The following is a 17,427-nucleotide window of genomic DNA, read 5'->3' as shown; positions in this document are numbered from 1 at the left end:
GCACCAATATATTTGAATTTTGTGACAGATTCAAGCTCCTAGGGGTTGATGGTGTTGTTTGTGGTGATACCTTTTGAGTTTGTGCTAGGTGAAAATTGGAACAAAATTTTCACGACTCACTGCTGCCCCTCGAGGTGCAAAATGTCGTTGTCCTTCCAATACATGGAGTCATTTTTGCATGTCGTGAGCATTAGGTGAATTTTATTTTGGAAGTCATACGAGGAAACCTTTCTCGTCACAGCGCGTGCGTAGTTGCCTGTGAAGGTGCACCCATCACCGGGATTCTCAACCTAAGACCCCTCAGCCCCTGTTCTCTCTTTTTCTCGCTCTCTCCCTCTCTGCTTATCTGTCCTTTCGCGTCCTCTTTCGGTCTCCCACTCGTGACTCAGTATTTTGGGGTGGGGGCTCTGCAGCAGTGATGTCACGCCGATGAGGCGACGAGAGAGTCAGGGCAAAAAAAAGGTGAGTTAGCCACCCGCCGCTGCTGTGGGACTCCCTCCGCCGGGCCAGCGTGGCCTGCGAACGAGGTGGCGAAAGATGCTCATCGCCGGCGCCGCAACTCCAAGCTCGGACGCGCACCTTACTTCTGCCGCTTCTGCCTGCATCCCTGGCCATGGCGCCTTGAGCAGCCACCTTCGCCTCTGCCGCAATGGGACACAGGAAGTAGGACGAAGAGTATTTCTCTGGCAGGTGTCAGCGCGCCGCCAGTTGCATGGCGAGTGCGCAGTGGCGCCTCTGCGGCATGACGCAGCCGGCTGCGCTCCTACTCTGGACTTGTGTGTGGGGGGCGGTGGCCCGAAGCAGTAGCAGAGGGGCCAACAACGATACTGACTTGGACTTGGAGAGGCGCTGGGAGACACTGTTCTCGAGATCCTACCTTGGCCGGGCGCAGCCCAACTGGCAGAGCGATTACCTGCAGGGTGTCAAACGGGTGCGCCGCCTCTACTGCAATGTGGGAATCGGGTTTCACCTGCAGGTACTCCCGGACGGCAGGATAGCTGGCGCACACCTCGAAGAACCTCGTAGTAAGCATTCGCTCGCTTGCGCGTAAAGTTGCCGCAGAATGCGTGTCATCATATAGAAAGATGACGCTAACGGCGCTCCGTCCTCTTCAGGTCTCATCGAGATCTCCAGCGTGGAGCGAGGAGTGGTCAGCCTGTACGGGGTCAAGAGCGAGATGTTCGTAGCCATGAACCAGAGAGGGAGACTCTATGCTGCGGTAAAGGAAATACATATTTATCATGTCCCTAAAATTGAGGGCATAGGTTTGATCTTGGCATTGGTCGTGGCATTTTTATCGCGATAACACAATATTGGTGGAGATAAAACAAGGATTTCACGATGTTGGTGGGGAACAGTGTTGGAGGTGTTACTGGAAAATAAGCAATAAGCCGTTACTAGTTACTTCATTTATCAAGTAATTCCACCATCCGGGGCAGCACAGCAACGCAGTGGTCTGCGTGTGCGGCACAGTTCTTAGGTCATGAGATCGAACCTTCCTGTGTGGAGTTTGCATGTTCTCCCCGTGCTTGCGTGGGTTTCCTCTGGGCACTCCGGTTACCTCCCACATTCCAAAAACATGCATGTCAGGTTAATTGGCCGGTCCAAATTGTCCTTAGGTGTGAATGAGCGAATGAGTTGTCTGTCTCTGTGTGCCCTGCGACTGGCTGGCAACCTGTTCAGGGTGTCCCCTGCCCACTGCCCAAAGATAGCTAGGATGGGCTCCAGCATAACCCCCCCCCCCCCCCCCCCCCGACCCTACTGAGGATAAGCGGTGCAGATAAAGAATGAATGAATACACACACATATATATATATATATATATATATATATATATATATATATATATATATATATATATATATATATATATATATATATATATATATATATATATATATGTATATATGTATATTTATATATATAAAACGTTTACGTTTTGTAGCGTTTTAAATGTTGTTAGCTTCTTTCGAATCTTTCTTCTGGGGCTGAGGTTTTTGCTTGATTCCTAACCACTTATCCATTTTTCTTGTGTTCTCTATGCGCCTACTTTGGAAAATGATATGTAAATGCACGACCTTATAACGCTCGGGAAAGTCCGGAAGCATGAAGTTATTCGATGCAGGCTTCTGATTGGCTGCCGAGTATGCAAATTGCCAAACGAACCGAAATTACAAAATTTCTCAACCAAATGAAGATTTCGAAAACGGAATAAAGCAAAGCTTTAATTTGGAAAAAAAAAAACTGAAAGATTTTTTTTTTCCTTTCTTGAAAAAGTTGTCGGCCACCCGGGCAGAGACGTTTTGAAAAGTTGTACGTCCGGCGTAAAAGATGCACGCCCCTGGCAGACGTTAATTTAAACAATGTATACACACACAAACACACACACACACATATATATATATATATATATATATATATATATATATATATATATATATATATATACTTATATATATATATATATATATATATATATATATATATATATATATATATATGTATGTATATATATATATATATATATATATAATATATATATATATGTATATATATATATATATATATATGTATGTGTATATATATATATGTATATGTATATATATATATATATATATATATATATATATATATATATATATATATATATATATATATATATATATATATATATATATATATACAGTATATTTATTTACTGCAACATCTCTGTTTTGGTGAAAAGTTAAAGTATTTTTCAAGACGTCAAAAAGACAACTTTGAAGGAACTGAAGTTTGGCTGCGTTGGATTGGGTAAGCACATATTTTTTGGTTTAATTTTGGTTGATGTTGGATGATCTCTAAATGAATCTGTAGTTGATAATCTAAATTTTAGATGTGCCAAACATCACAGAAAGGTGATGGTTAAGTCCGTAAGAATAACAATACCATGCTTTTATAAAGTATCTGTTTGTGGGAAAAAAAAATTCACCTGCTACCGGTGAAAAAATCTCGAAAGAAATTGACAGATGCAGGAGACTCTGATTGATGTTCACTACCTACAAAAGTGTTTTTAATGTACTAATGGAATGACTACTCTCAAAAATCAATATCAACTGTAAATAAAAGGGGTATCAAGCCAATACTTGTCAGCTTACAAGTTTTCCTCATTCCTTATTGCGTTTTTTGATCATTTCAAACTGTGTATGCCATTTAACTTATTTTGTACGGGATTTATTTTAATATTCATTATTTGTTATACTAATCTCATTTTATCCATTTTGGCTTTTATCAGGATAGTCTCATTCGCTGGTAGCAGACTACAACATCACCGTGGATTGCTAATATTGTCACAGTATTCTACATAGACTGTCTTGCTATGCTGTGTTGTGTTTATAAGGTTTATTAGTTCTTAGTATAGGGGAATTTCAATCATTAATAAGGGGAGCAATTGGCTGAGATTGACAGGTATACAAGCATCCGTAATATACACTGTAGGTGCCTGATGGCAATTTCTCATTTTAACAGCATATCATGCTCCCCATATGCTTAAAGATGAGTCCAAAAACGATGACTTTACGAGAGTCGTTGCGTTATTAATATTGCGGCACGCGGCAGCGTCACATGTCCGAAACATTGACGTGTATTTGTTTTTAATTTCAAGAATTTAACAACAGAACATGAATGCATTCCTCAAATTCAAAACCACACATGTCAATTTTTAGTCCATTCAATTATTTTTCTTTGCAGGGGTCCGGAAGAAAACTTTCTCCATAAAATGTCATTGAAATAAAAAAGAAAACGTTCTCTGTTGAGTTTAGGTCAGGGTTCTCTTGACATGTTTGTCTTTCTAGAGACTCTTCAGCGACGAGTGCAAGTTCAGGGAGACGCTGCTGGCCAACAACTACAACGCCTACGAGTCTTTTGTTTACAAGGGCTTCTATGTTGCCCTCAGTCGACATGGAAGGCCGCGGCGAGGTGGAAAGGCCAACACTGCCATCACAGGCACACACTTTCTCCCTCGCCTGTGACGGACGCTAATGGCGCGGGCATTTGCACACATGGGTTTAACTCCCCGGCCCAGGTAACGCCATGTCCCCGCCAATGAACTGTGCAAGTGTCGATTAGGAATATATTTACTAGGGCTGCACGATTTTGGAAAAAATTCTATTGCGGTTTCTCAGAAAAGTGCATTTTCTGTGCTGGTTTATTTTTTTGATAGTACTTAATCATAGTGAGATGCCTAAAACTTACGAAAACACCACTTACTTCTGAGGAGCTACATTAGGGTTGCTGTCTGCTGACCATTGTTTACTTTTTGAGTCCTCAATCGATGTAAGTTCCTTGTAGGTACAAGGGTCAAACTTACCTATAATAACGTCATTACCGATTGAGTGTATAAGACTGCAACAAAATAACAACTATTGATCTACAAATAGACACATGATACAGAATTGCAGTTGAATAAATTGTCTTTATTGTCACTGTACAAATGTACAATGAAATTGGAGGGATTCTCCTTTCAGAGTAAGAAAGCAATTTAGAAACCAGCTGGCTAGCTGCACGCTAGTATCTGGTAATCGCGACTTCAGCAAGGTCTCTGCAAATTATTTAAAATACAAGAGTCAAGAATGAAGCAGTTTCTCTCAAGTTGTTGCTCCTGGTCATTTTTTTTACATGGGAAATGAATCTTGCGTAGGTGAGGTACATGCTTGGCATTAGTGGCTTGAGAGCTTTGTTAGGCTACCTTTGTAGCAGTGGGCCGGACATGCAGACTTGCTATTTCTTTCTCTCCCGACACCGCCTCAGTCGATTCACGAATAGGATAACAATCCACGGAGAACCCGCTGGTGATCACCATTTCTTCATGCTCTCCTGACTTTCCTCGGAGTCCAATTTAATTGATATATTTTTTTCCAATGTAATGACCCGCTACTAGCTGTTGCATTGCTCTGCAGTTTGTTGACTCTGGGGCTGGGTTTTGGGATTCTGCTGTTACGACTCAACAAGGCATAGCATGCTGCTTACATACTTTGCCTCGCCTTTATTGGCTAGTGCTGTAAAAACTTGCCTCTGATTGGCCAGCGCTGTTAAAACTCAAACTGTGACCGTTCTGGTTAGCCAAACACTCAAATAATAAAGGGGAGAAAAACAGTGTCTTGCGATTACACAATCGCACTCAGTACATGGCAATATTGATTGGATTTTTGTTAATCGTGCAGCCCTAATGTTTACTTTCTGTATATTTGGAAAAAAAGTTGTGTTTGTCTGCCATAATACTGTGCTGCTTTTCGGGGCCTTTGCCACGCTCACTTGGTGCTTGCTCAGCTACACTATATGGACGCACTTCCTATTCAATAAATCTATCCCTCTCTCTGAGAACACTTTAAGAAACGAAAGCTGCAATAAACATCCTTGCTTTTAAATGATGCGCACAAAAGGCCCAAAAGTCACTAATGCTGCTGTGCCTTAAGATGCAAGTGATGTTGCCTGGAATTTTTTTCATCCCAAAGGGACAGTGTGTTTAAGTTTGCACCATCTAACGGTAAAAAGACACATTTTTCAACCCCAACAATGTTATTTAAATACTTATTTGCGGAAACATGTTTTTCTTATGGTTTGTAATCTAATTTTACATTCCTGTGTTGCCATAGACAGCTTAGGGTGTGTCTTTTACATATCAGGAAATTGCATTAAAGCACATGGCAGGAAAAACAGTTCATACAACAGCAGGTTCCAAGCTCAACATTGAACACTTTAAAGATCTAAACCTTTTATAAAAAATTACAATATTATGTTTCACTAAACAGGCTTAAACCACACTCAAATTTCTTCAGTCTTCTTAAACTTAAACAAGGATTAAAGCATGTTCGCTATCTTATAAGGCTAACCATAAAGAAGCAAAACAGAATGGTAATTCATTTAAAAAAAGCAATATATACTTGCATTTTTTAAATAATTGTAGGTAGAAAAAAAATTGCATTTATTTTACATAACATGAGCCTCACTTATAGATATAATTGCCCGCCATCTCGACAGTGTTTTTTTGCATTTCACCTAGATACTATGCATATAGCACAGAATATAAGCATTGAGTATGAGGTGAAGATACAAAGGGGATAAAGACGTGAGAGGATTTTTATCCTCACCTAAAATACACAATGTCTCTTAAAAATTAAATAACTTGAATGAAGTTTTGTCAATTACCTATAGAAGCTGTGTCAATATCATAGTGTAAAAACCCTTTAAGCCATCGATACTTTTTAAAAAATATATATTTTTCAGCAGTTGGGCTTTAAATGACAGAACAGCTGAGGCAAATGACGTGCAGGAAAGGACCTCATTTAAACTGGGGTCGCCTGATCTGCACATACTGCGGCTGCTCAAGCTACAGATACTTTACCAAAAATGTGAGGTGGCACATGTAGACGGACCACATAACAACATATATTCTTTATCCTCTGTGAAGAATAACTATTACTGGCTGTGATTAGCCATGTGTATGATGTCATTACCCTGCTGTACAAGAGGTTGTTTTAAGTTGTATATGTGGTCACAACAAACTTGACTTGTATCTCAAGGCACCACAATCCATATAGTGTACGTTGCTGACATAGAAGAAGAGCGTTTGTGCTTCAAAAAGGGTCTTTTGATTACCCCAAAACACCGAGTTGTAGATGAAGGATGCATGAAACAAGCTTGATTTAGCGTTTGCGGGTGTGCGTGCGTGCGAAAGACTTTAAAAACATTACTTTTGCTGAACAATTTTCAAAGGTGCCTTCGTGCTCCCACTTGAGGCCCCCTTGAACTTGCATGTAAGGGACACCCCGTGGCGGTATAAATAGCAATGACGACCCGTAAGGGGGCAACGCAGGGGGTTTCAGGGGAGTGAATCTATCTGTGGTACTTTGTGCTTTAAATTGACTGATGGAGTCATTTACGATCTGTGCTGCAGGGCCCAATGAGACACAGAGTGAGACCTCTGTCATGAAGCATAAGTGTGAACAGAGTGAGACCTCCGAAGTTCGACTGATCTTTGACATTGGTTGACTTCCAATAAATATGCTTTAACTTAAAAGCGTTTTTTTTGCCACCTTACTCTCTTTCCAAGGAGGGTGGGGTACAATGAGGGAGATGAAGCAATGAAACAGGCTACAAAACTTAGCTATGAACAAAATATATACATCTTAAAGGGACAGTGTATATTGTACTGGACCTCCTAGTGGTAAAACAACTTATTCACTAGAGTGACAGTGTTTAAAATGCTATCATAAAATGTTTATTTTTATAAAAAATGCTAGGTCAAGATGTTTATATTTCTTTTACACCGTGTGGAATTCCCACTTAGATCGGTTCTGTGAATCACTGGCCCTCGCTCAAACCAGACAACACAGCATCATCTAGTGGTCAAATATTGCACATAGGGGCTTTAAATAAACAATATTAATTTGAATAGTAAGCAAAGCTATATGAACTATCATTCATTTTTGTGATTCCGGGTTGCAGCAGTTGTTGTGTGAAGTCCTAATGACCGAAAAACCAGTAATATAGTATACATATGAAAATGCAACTGTTTTTATTCACAGTACCAGAGATGATTGTTTCCATGAAAATACATTTTATTTTATTCTTCTATTTGATTCTAAGCATTTTAAGCAAAATATGTGCAGCCGTTTTGGAAATCCTTTATTGAAAGTTGAAATGACATGAACAATATACCAACATCAAATTTGCAATGTATTTATTTAAAGATACAGTGTGTAATATTTTGTGACTCCTCGTGGTACAGAAAAAAATCAGTAAAAATAATAATGAAAGCAGGCAAATTAGCTTGTTAATGTTAGCTAGGAACAATAATAATGATTTTAATACCAGGCAAAATACATGAACTATCATACTAATATTTGGGGGTTTTTTTTCCACCCCAAAAAAAATCTTAAGCCCAGAAATTTGGATTTCTTTTACACAGTGGAATCCCCACTTAGGTTCCCACCATATTTGTCTGGCAGGATGCCGCCACGCTGTAGTGGTCAAATATTACACATTAGGGCTTTAATGTCCTTCAAGGTCCGATTCATCATTAGATTCACCAAAGAGATGTTCCCCTCCGCATGCTTTTTTGTTATTGTTTATATATCTTTAAGGCCGACTTTCTGTTTTAGTCATTCTCTAACATTTGGCTCTGGTACCATGACTTAAAATAGTGTGATAATGAGATAAAACCAAATCTCTTTTAATATGTCTTCTATATCATTGCTGGAATTCAGCGTTCTCCCTGCCGCAACCGGCTTAATTGCTGTTTAAAGTGTCGAGAAAAATAGTTCAAACCTCACATTGTTTATTTGCTGTTAATAGTGTCAATAAAACTGTTCAAACCAAAACAAACAAAAAAAAACAGATCCGATTCCTGTGGCATCCAATTTTTTGCGATTGTGGTCTGTGATAGTTATCGACTAACCAATTTTTGTATGAATATGGTAAAACCGTTTGTATGATGCGCACCTTTTGTAGATAATAAAAACGCATTATACACGAGTAAATACAGTATTTTATTTTACATATCATGAGCCCATCTTTATGCACTTTGGTCACTTTGAGTCTCTGTAGTTTGTTTTCTTCCTTGTGCTTTTTAGCACTAGTGTTCAGTTGCACTGCACAATACTGTGAAACAGTGGTCAAATACTACACACTGTCTCTTTAAGAGATAATAATGACTGAAGCAGGCAAATTAGCTTGTTAATGTTAGCTAGGAACAATCAGCACATAACAGATTGCAGTGCCGGCCCAAGGCATAAGCGGCTGCTGAGTGTCTCGCAACCACTAGGAGAACCCCAAGACTGGTTATCTTTTTTGGCGCCAATTTTGTCCCAATTGTAACTTTGTATCTCTACAACAAAATAGTTCTATAGAAATATAACAAATGCAATAAAATAAAATATCAAATATGGTGCTTAAATACTAAACTACATCGAGAATAAAAGAAGAATACCCTAGAAATATGACAAAAATACTACTATGGTAATACTACAAAAAAAATACAAAAATACTACAAAATGCTGCTTTGGAAATACATCCAAAATACTTTTACAGAAATACTAGAAAAATACTACTACATAATACTACAACACGAAACACTACTGGAGAAATATGACGACAGAAATACTACTACAGAAGTATTACAACATAAATAGTGCAAAAATACAATTACAAATATACTACAAAAACTCTGCTATGGATATACAAAAAAATACAACAAATTAAATGTACAGTAGTACTGTACTACAAAACTACTGCAGATACACTACAAAAATACTACTATTCAAATACTACAAAATACAGCAGAAATAGCACAAAAATACTAAAAAAATAATACTACAGTAATACTAAAAAAATGCTAAAATCAGAACAGTACTGTATGTACAACAAAGTTTTACGATTGAAATTCAACAAAATGCTTCAGAATTACTAAGAATATGCTACTATGGAAGCACTATAAAAACTACTGCCAAAATACTACAAAAATACTATACTACAAAAATAAAACTGCAGTAATACTACAAAAACTACAGAACTTCAACAAAAATAAGACTCCAGAAATACAAAAAAAAAAAACTAAAAAATAAAACTCAGTAATACTTCAAAACTAAATATAAAGTGTTTTAAACGGTGACTTAATATATGATTTTGTGTTGATTGGGATCATTTCAAAACCAATTTCATAAGACTTATATTTCAAAAGAATTACAACATGTAAATGTCTGGATCTATATTTATTCATATATTAAATAAATGTATCCGTCTCCAAGTTGGTCCCCTAGGCCATTTTTTTTGATCCAATGCAGCCCTCAACTCCAAATTGTTGCCCACCCCTTGAGTAGAACATGGAATGAGTTACAGTTGGTATGCAAATGATCAAGTAATAGGCAGTCCCCAAATCTACTTTTTCTTGGGGCCCCATGAAGGCTTGGGCCGGCCCTGGTAGATTAAAACTATCATTCTAAACACAACTTTTGAAGGTAGGCGGGACATTTAGGTTCCAACTTTACACAATCCTAAAATGTTAGCACACTTAACAGCCGCTTTTGCATGGTTTTACAATTTAAACACAAACGAACTCTACATGCAATGTGAATAGTTTTTCGAAAAATTCAGGAGACACGTCATATCAATTCATAAGGCCGCCTTCGTGTTTGTGTGAGTGTGCGCAGTAGCCGAGCGTGCACGTGCCCTCAACCCTGGTAGTGCTTGGGCGTTCTCGAGATCTGCAGAGGCAGCCAACAGCTCATTTTCTATTTTCAATACGGTCAGGAATGAGTCGAGCATGCAAGATGCAGTAAAAAGCAATGCAGGAAAATTATTAAGTCTAAGATACTTGACCCGCTATACTATACAAGTCTGAATTATTTTTACTTGCTATTTTCAAATATAGCAGCCTGTTTGGGCGCCAGAGTGCTTCTTGATTCAGTTGACCCCCAGTTGTTTGGTTTGTGGGACCGTGTAGAAAGAAATGTCTAAATAAATAAATACATGCAAATATACTCTGTATAAAAAAATGAACACAAAAATAAATCACTATTCAGGGATATCTTAACTTCCAGGGACATTACAGTACCACTTCCTGCGGTGTGTCTTTGGCAAGTACAGCCTGGCAGCCCCCATTCATCTCCATGCCGTTTTTTGGCGGGTATGGGTTTGCTCCCCCACATGAAACCGATAGCACTGGTCTACATTGCAGGTATTAATGGCAAAAATACTCAGTATGCATTTAGACAAGAACACTATATTTGAGAGGTGGGATACATTTTTTTGCTTATAGACACATTCATGTCTGAATCTGTTATCCTTTTAATAAAAAATCAACGAGTATTCCCTTTTCGAAAATAAATAATTGCTTTTTTATGAGATTCTTTTTACCAATGAATTATGTGTATGTAAATAAGTGAGTGGTGAATTGTGGAAGCCCGTAGTCTAGTTTGGTTAGAGCTAACTGACATAAATGCAATTTATTCATATATTTATGCATTTACATGACATAATAAATGACACAAATACACGCCAAAAACACAGAAATAATTTACAAATTAAATACTGAAATAAATAAATGACAAAATAATAGACAAAATGCATAAATAAATGAATACATTAAATGTATGTCATATACACAAACATAGCCCAATCCATTCATGTGTTCATTTAATTATATAGTATATATCTGTTTAGTACCTATTTATTTAGAGAGGTCCCTCGCTTTTCGCAGTTAATGAGGACCGGAACTACAGGCAAAAAGTGAACATCTGCAATTTTTCCTTTTTTTTGGTAGCCTTCATTAGAGCTGACTTGCCAACTTACCGACTGCGAATGAGAGGGAAGGAGAGTGAGAGAAAAAAATTGATCAAGGCCCTGCTGACTGAGCAGGAGAGAGTGGGGGGGATAAAGAGTGAAAAAGGAGATAAAAAAGAGAGGGAGAGGGGCATGGTTTAGGCAGCATGATGAAGGAGCGGGACACACACTCTTCTCAGCGAGATGTAGAAGGAACGTAAAGCAGGTGTCCGGTCATACTACAGTATGAAAGACGCTATGATATGAATCGACCAATCGGCATCGGAGATCCCAAGTCAAGAGGTGCTCGCTGAGTGTTATTTTTAAAAGAAATGGATTGAATCTTAGCCGCCCGAAAATGTTCCTCAATGGTGTGGAAAGCATCCATTGTTGTTTTCACATTCGATCTTTTTTCTAATTATTTTAATTTTTTTTCCGCAAGGGAATGAACCAGCAATAACTGAAGCGCAAAGTAGCGAGGGGTCTCCGTATACATTCATGTGGCAAGATTGGTTCTCCACAGTTTAGGTGACAACCCTGAGTCTGAATCAATGTTTCAAACCATGCTGTGCTTATCCCAACTTCATTGTTATTCAGTTCTTTTTCCCTAATTTTATTTATACAGCAGCGCATCTAGTCAGCAAACTAAATGGGTGTCGGGTCATTGTGCATCCAAACATGAAACCTCATATATAATGCATATATGCCAAGCTTTTGACATTAAAAAGCAGCATATTTTACTTAACTCTCTATTTTTACATGTGAAACACAATCCGTCTCCAGAATATGGATTTTTTTTTTTTAAAACTTAAGCTTGTTTAAAACCAGAAGTGTCAAACCAAATCCGAAATTTCGCTTTAAAATAAAGCAGGCGTAGACTAAAATATTAGTCTCGAGACAAGATTTTGTGTTGCTGTTTATTTATAAAATCGGTAGATCTTTTTATCAAAAAGAGGAAGGCCTTTTTAAGGGGCAAAAAGCAGTAGTTATAACAGCAGGTATGTTAATGTTAATGTCTCTCAAATTACATCAACTAGACAAAAAGGTGAAATGCAATTACCATACCAGTCTATTTAATTGCATAGATCTTTTTAGAGCATGTAAGAAAATGTGAATCTTTCCTCATCCAAATTCATCCTCAAGTTGTTCAAGACATAATCTGGATCATCACTGTTCTATATGCATGGGCGCCTTCACTTGCTGCCTTAGGTTGACTGTGGCTTGAAAAAACAAAATAAGTTGACTGAATGACAGAGCAAGTTGGAGTCCTTTTATTTTTGTATGTATGTGCTGTGCACAGCAGTCCCCTGTATAACTCAGATACCAATAAAAACAAATTCAACAACTCACTGATGCCTCTGGTGTTCACTCAAATAATTTTATATTTAAAGCAACTATTCAAATTGTAACATTCTATATATTATTTAGCACTTCACACTCTTACAAGTACAAGCAAGCTAACAAATGAACAAAAGTTTGAAAGAAAATAAGTAGTTTTAAACATTTCTATAAGGATCCAAAGTTAACAAATATACAACAAGTCAAATTATCCGTGAGAAGTTTTGTGAATTATGACCCATCATCAAAGAAAATTGTATTAAATAGTGCAAAATAGGATTTGTAAAAGTTGTTGGATTATTTAAGGTTCCGCTCATTTCTGTTTATTTAATTAACTCTTGCACACAGTATAAAATTGGCATTTTGGCTCTTTTTGGGGGCAACAATACATAATTTTATCTTTATTTTTAAGGTTTGTTGGGTCAACTAACTATTGAGTTTTTGTGACGTTTTACTTTACCGTATTGTATTTTTAAATATGTATTTGGAGCGCTGTTTACGTACTTATTAAGTTAACTCAATTTGAATTGGCGCTCTCTGCTGGTTAAATGGGATGAATGCATATTTGTTTAAGCAGAAGTAGTGCAACAAACGTTTTGTCTTTTTTCAGAAATGTTTAAGATTTAAAACATCTACTCCAGTTGGTTCTTCGTTAGCAGAAGAAGCATAAATGTAATGTTTTCAAACTACTCAGCGAAGTAAAAGTAAAGCACTCAGTAATATGACAAGGATTTTTTCCCTTGAAGGGACAATGTGTATTATTTAGTGACTCCTCCAGGTAAGAACACAGCTTCTTTCATTTAAAAAATGTATACATTTAGACAATAAGAAAATGGATTATCATATAAATGTGTATTTAGATAGATAGATAGATAGGTGGATAGATAGATAGATAGATAGATACATAGATAGATAGATAGATAGATAGATAGATAGATAGATAGATAGATAGCTTATATGTAGAAGGGTTTAGTAAATGCAGAGCTGATGCGTTTCAAATGGCTCAGTCCAGTATAAATAGGGCACATTCTCAACTACAGTTTAGAGCTATGGCGTAACACCACAAGACCCCGTTTTGTCTATTTGTCACTAAGAAATTGTTTATATGGAAGCTCATTAAAAATGTATGTAAATTGATGAGCTACTTTTTAATGAAATCCCACAGAACAAACTATAAACACCCATAAGCGCCAGCCAAGCACCTAAAGCAATTTGATTGGGAGAGTAGTAGGCTGGGAGGTGCTATACACTCAGTGCTCTCTGCCCAGCGCCGTCTGCGCCAAAGGTAAATACATGGGTGTCCTCCGATTTGCTGTATTTTGTTAGATTTTTACAAAAGAACTTTGCTTGCACCTTGGTGTGAAACTATTATTTACAACAAAAATGACGGTCAAAATAAGCCTCAACAATAAAGGGTGCAATATTTAGTACCTCCCAGTGGTACAAAAAAAAAACATTCAGTAAAAATAAAATATTTTAAAACTAAACAATAATATCTGAACCATCATACCATTTTTTTATATCATAGGTCGAGAAATTTGTATTTATTTTACATAGTGAAATCGCTACCTAGGGTTGCCGCCATGTTTGTCGGGTAACTTGCTTCTACGCTGTGCTCTGTGGCACTGGTTTTCGTCACATTTTAGTGGGGAAATTTAACAAAATGGAGCTTTAACTAACTTCGGAAGGGAGAAACATTTTAAGTTTTATATTCATATTGATATGGTACACAGGCTCTGGTATTGTTATTATTTCATTGATTTTATGAAATCATCAAACGTCTTAGCTGACGTGATTCTATGCCATCTTCCTGCTATGGGTACTAAATTAATATAGGTACAAAGAAGTATGAATTTGTATAACTCATTTCAGGAATAACCGATTACTAAATGGATAAGAAATGTGATCGACTTACTTTATGACTTAAGGGAATACTGAAAGTTGTCTGTGATGTCGCAGTGGCTCAGGAGGTGGAGCGCTCGTCTTGGGATCAAGAGATCGCAGTTCGAATCCCGACTCCTCCGTGTTACTTGTCAAAGTGTCCTTGGGTAAGACACTGAACCCCTAATACCCCCAATAAGCAGGTTAGCGCCTGACATGGCTGCACGGCCGCTATTGGGAAATGTGAAGCACTTTGGGAAGTCTTGACTTGAAAAGCGCTATATAAATGCAGATCATTTCATTTCATTTACAGGGGTGGCGAACACGTGGCTCTAGAGCCGCATGTGGCTCTTGGCCAATAAGAATGCGGCTCTTTGCCTCATCACATTTTTTATATACTGTGGCTCTTTGCCTTGTTCATGTTTTTTTGTGTGTGTGTATTGGGGGTGGACACTTTCCTTGAAATCAACACAAGAACAATACTTGTTGTATTGTAAGGACAGGAGTGTGTTATGGGAAATAATATGTTTTTAATTGTGTGTGTTTGTGTGTGTCTGTCTGTCATGGCAGGTCAGTGCGTGGTGTGGCTCTTTGACTATCACAGTTAAAAATTTTGGCTCTTTGTGTCAAACTTGTTCGCCACCCCTGTCATAGTACATGCGTAACGGAGAAATCAAACAAGGCTGGACAAGTAAATTAAAGAATCCTTCTTGGGATCAAGAGGTTGCAGGTTCAATTCTCAATTCTGATTATTAGCATTAAAAGGAGCCCGATAAACTACATTTGAAGCCGATATTCATTTGCTATAAAAGCTTAAAAAAAGGTGTAAAAATATTTTATTAATGCCAAAAGAAACAAAGAGTATTTGTTATCAATTTGAATAACGATGACTTAATAGCTCTCTGAAACCTTCGACAGTAAATAAATTGGAATTTCTACACAACTAACATGATTAATCTTTCACTTAAACCAAAAGCTAACAGTGCAAGAAATAAAATTAGGCTAAGCAGAAACTCATATAGAGGTAGATAAATACCCGAATAACTCATTAATTTTTGTTTCGAATAAATAAATAAAGATGTCGATACATCCAACATGACTTAGATAAACATGTGACACAAAGAGAATGGAAATTTCAACTGAGCTGGTGAAGTAAAAAGTGTGGTCACTCCTCTTTTAGAGCCAGATTAAAGAACTAATCTTAACACTTAATCACTCAGCCTTCTATGTTTACGTTCTTTTTATGCTTTCTCTCAATCACACACACGCTTGATTGACAAATTAATGTTATGATAGGAGCAAATATATCAGTCTCCACCTGAACGTGCTTCCCCGAAACAAGTTAACTACACTTTTAGAACTACGCTATCTCCTAATCACACACACAAGTTTTTTAACCACCGACTTTTTAAAACCTCAGCGGTCTTGATTTCACAGGCATGTCAGGACTCTGGAGTTAGCAGAGATGCTGCTGTTTAATCCACCCTAAAGTTAACCTTCCTGATTCAGGGGCTTCTCCCCCAGTTGCTCATACCAGTGTTTTTCAACTTTTCTTGTGCTAGGGCATGTTTTTTACATTGGAAAATTTTTGCGGCGCACCACTAACCAAAAATGTTATAAAATAACACTGAACAGTATGTTCAGTTACAATATAATTTATAATACCCCCGGTTTTTACAGCGCAGACACTTGACAATGACATAATATTTGCAGAAAATGATTCATAAATGTTTAATCAAATTTTAAAAAGTGACATTGGATAATTTCTCACGGCACACCTGACGATCTCTAATGGCACACTAGTGTGCAGCGGCACAGTGGTTGAAAATCACTGGCTTATACAATCAGAAGGCGCGGGAGAGAGGGTGAGAGAGGCTCTACTGCATCTGATCCGAATAACCCAGTTTAAAATATATTTAATCGACCCGTCGAATAAATGAAAATATAGATAATAATAAAGACACCGATATCCATCGTTCGACTTCTAGTAAAAACATCTTTGTCTGTGTCTTGGTTACGGTGTTTGGTGACATTTTTACAAAATAATTCCTTGTTTTGAAACCAATTTTCACAAAAAAATGACGGTCAAAATGAACACCAACGATCTAAACCATATATCGTCTATAGCTAAAATTGTCACGTAAAATCGCAGTTTTTTTAAACCTTTATTGAGGCAAGGCACATTTCTTTTCATTAACAAATTTCAAGGCACACCGTCCTTAAAAATGTTTAGAAATTAATCCCTGACACTAATTTTCTGATGTTGTTTATTTTAACTTAAATTATCATATTGCTTAATTTGACAGTATAGTTAAATATGTTTGGTAGTTATTTTAGCACAGAAGGTAATATTCGTTATTATTTGTTTTGGTGTATAATTTATCTATCATTTTGGATTCTTGGTTTTTAAGAAACATAACAAAAAACATAACAAAAGACCAACAAAAATAATACTTGAACAAAAAATATAAGCGAGCGGATTTTTTACCTACATTTTTTTCTTTATTTTTTTAATAATACAAGAAAATTCTAAGACAAAAAAGATCAGCAGAATCATGTGGAAGGGTTTACCTTATTTTATATATTATTGTAATTTTCTGCACAAACTTAAACATTCAATAAAAAGAATGGCTCAGTGGAAGGCCTTTAAAGCATGTTATAATTCCTTAAATGTAGGAGTCTCTCCCTGTTCTCCTTGCTGGTTCGAAATCATAATGATTTTTTTGTGTATCTAATGTTTAAATCACAGGTGTCAAACAGGCGGCCCGCGGGCCAGATCAGGCCCGCTTAGGGATTGAATCCGGCCCGCGAGACAACACTCAGAGAAGCGCAAGAGAAAAACAAGCTGCAGGTTGAAATATGTCAACTTGATGTTGCCAAAGCCAGGTGCCTCGAACAAAGACACTGTAC

The 17,427-nt window shown here is 37.3% G+C and overlaps 1 protein-coding gene across 2 annotated transcripts; it reads left to right on the top strand.

Annotated features, from left to right (window-relative positions):
• The first annotated feature begins 248 nt into the window (after nucleotides 1-248).
• LOC148357279 (fibroblast growth factor 4A-like) lies at nucleotides 249-7,785 on the top strand. 2 transcript variants are annotated; one of them, XR_015852018.1, is made up of 4 exons: nucleotides 249-1,025; nucleotides 1,116-1,219; nucleotides 3,834-4,063; nucleotides 6,935-7,785. XR_015852018.1 is itself a non-coding variant. In XM_088347484.1 (3 exons), the coding sequence occupies exons 1-3, from the start codon at nucleotides 713-715 to the stop codon at nucleotides 4,008-4,010; spliced, it is 594 nt and encodes a 197-aa protein (XP_088203610.1). In that variant the 5' UTR covers nucleotides 249-712; the 3' UTR covers nucleotides 4,011-7,785. The 2 variants fall into 2 exon arrangements, 1 of the variants encoding a protein (XP_088203610.1); XM_088347484.1 differs by having other exon boundaries at nucleotides 3,834-7,785.
• Nucleotides 7,786-17,427: the final 9,642 nt, after the last annotated feature.

This window comes from Urocampus carinirostris, chromosome 11 (genome assembly GCF_059441175.1).
Source record: "Urocampus carinirostris isolate Australia breed hairy pipefish chromosome 11, RoL_Ucar_1.0, whole genome shotgun sequence".
Taxonomy (NCBI): domain Eukaryota; kingdom Metazoa; phylum Chordata; class Actinopteri; order Syngnathiformes; family Syngnathidae; genus Urocampus; species Urocampus carinirostris.
The sequence above is the reverse complement of the archived record's forward strand: the minus strand, read 5'-3'. Positions and strand labels throughout refer to the sequence as shown.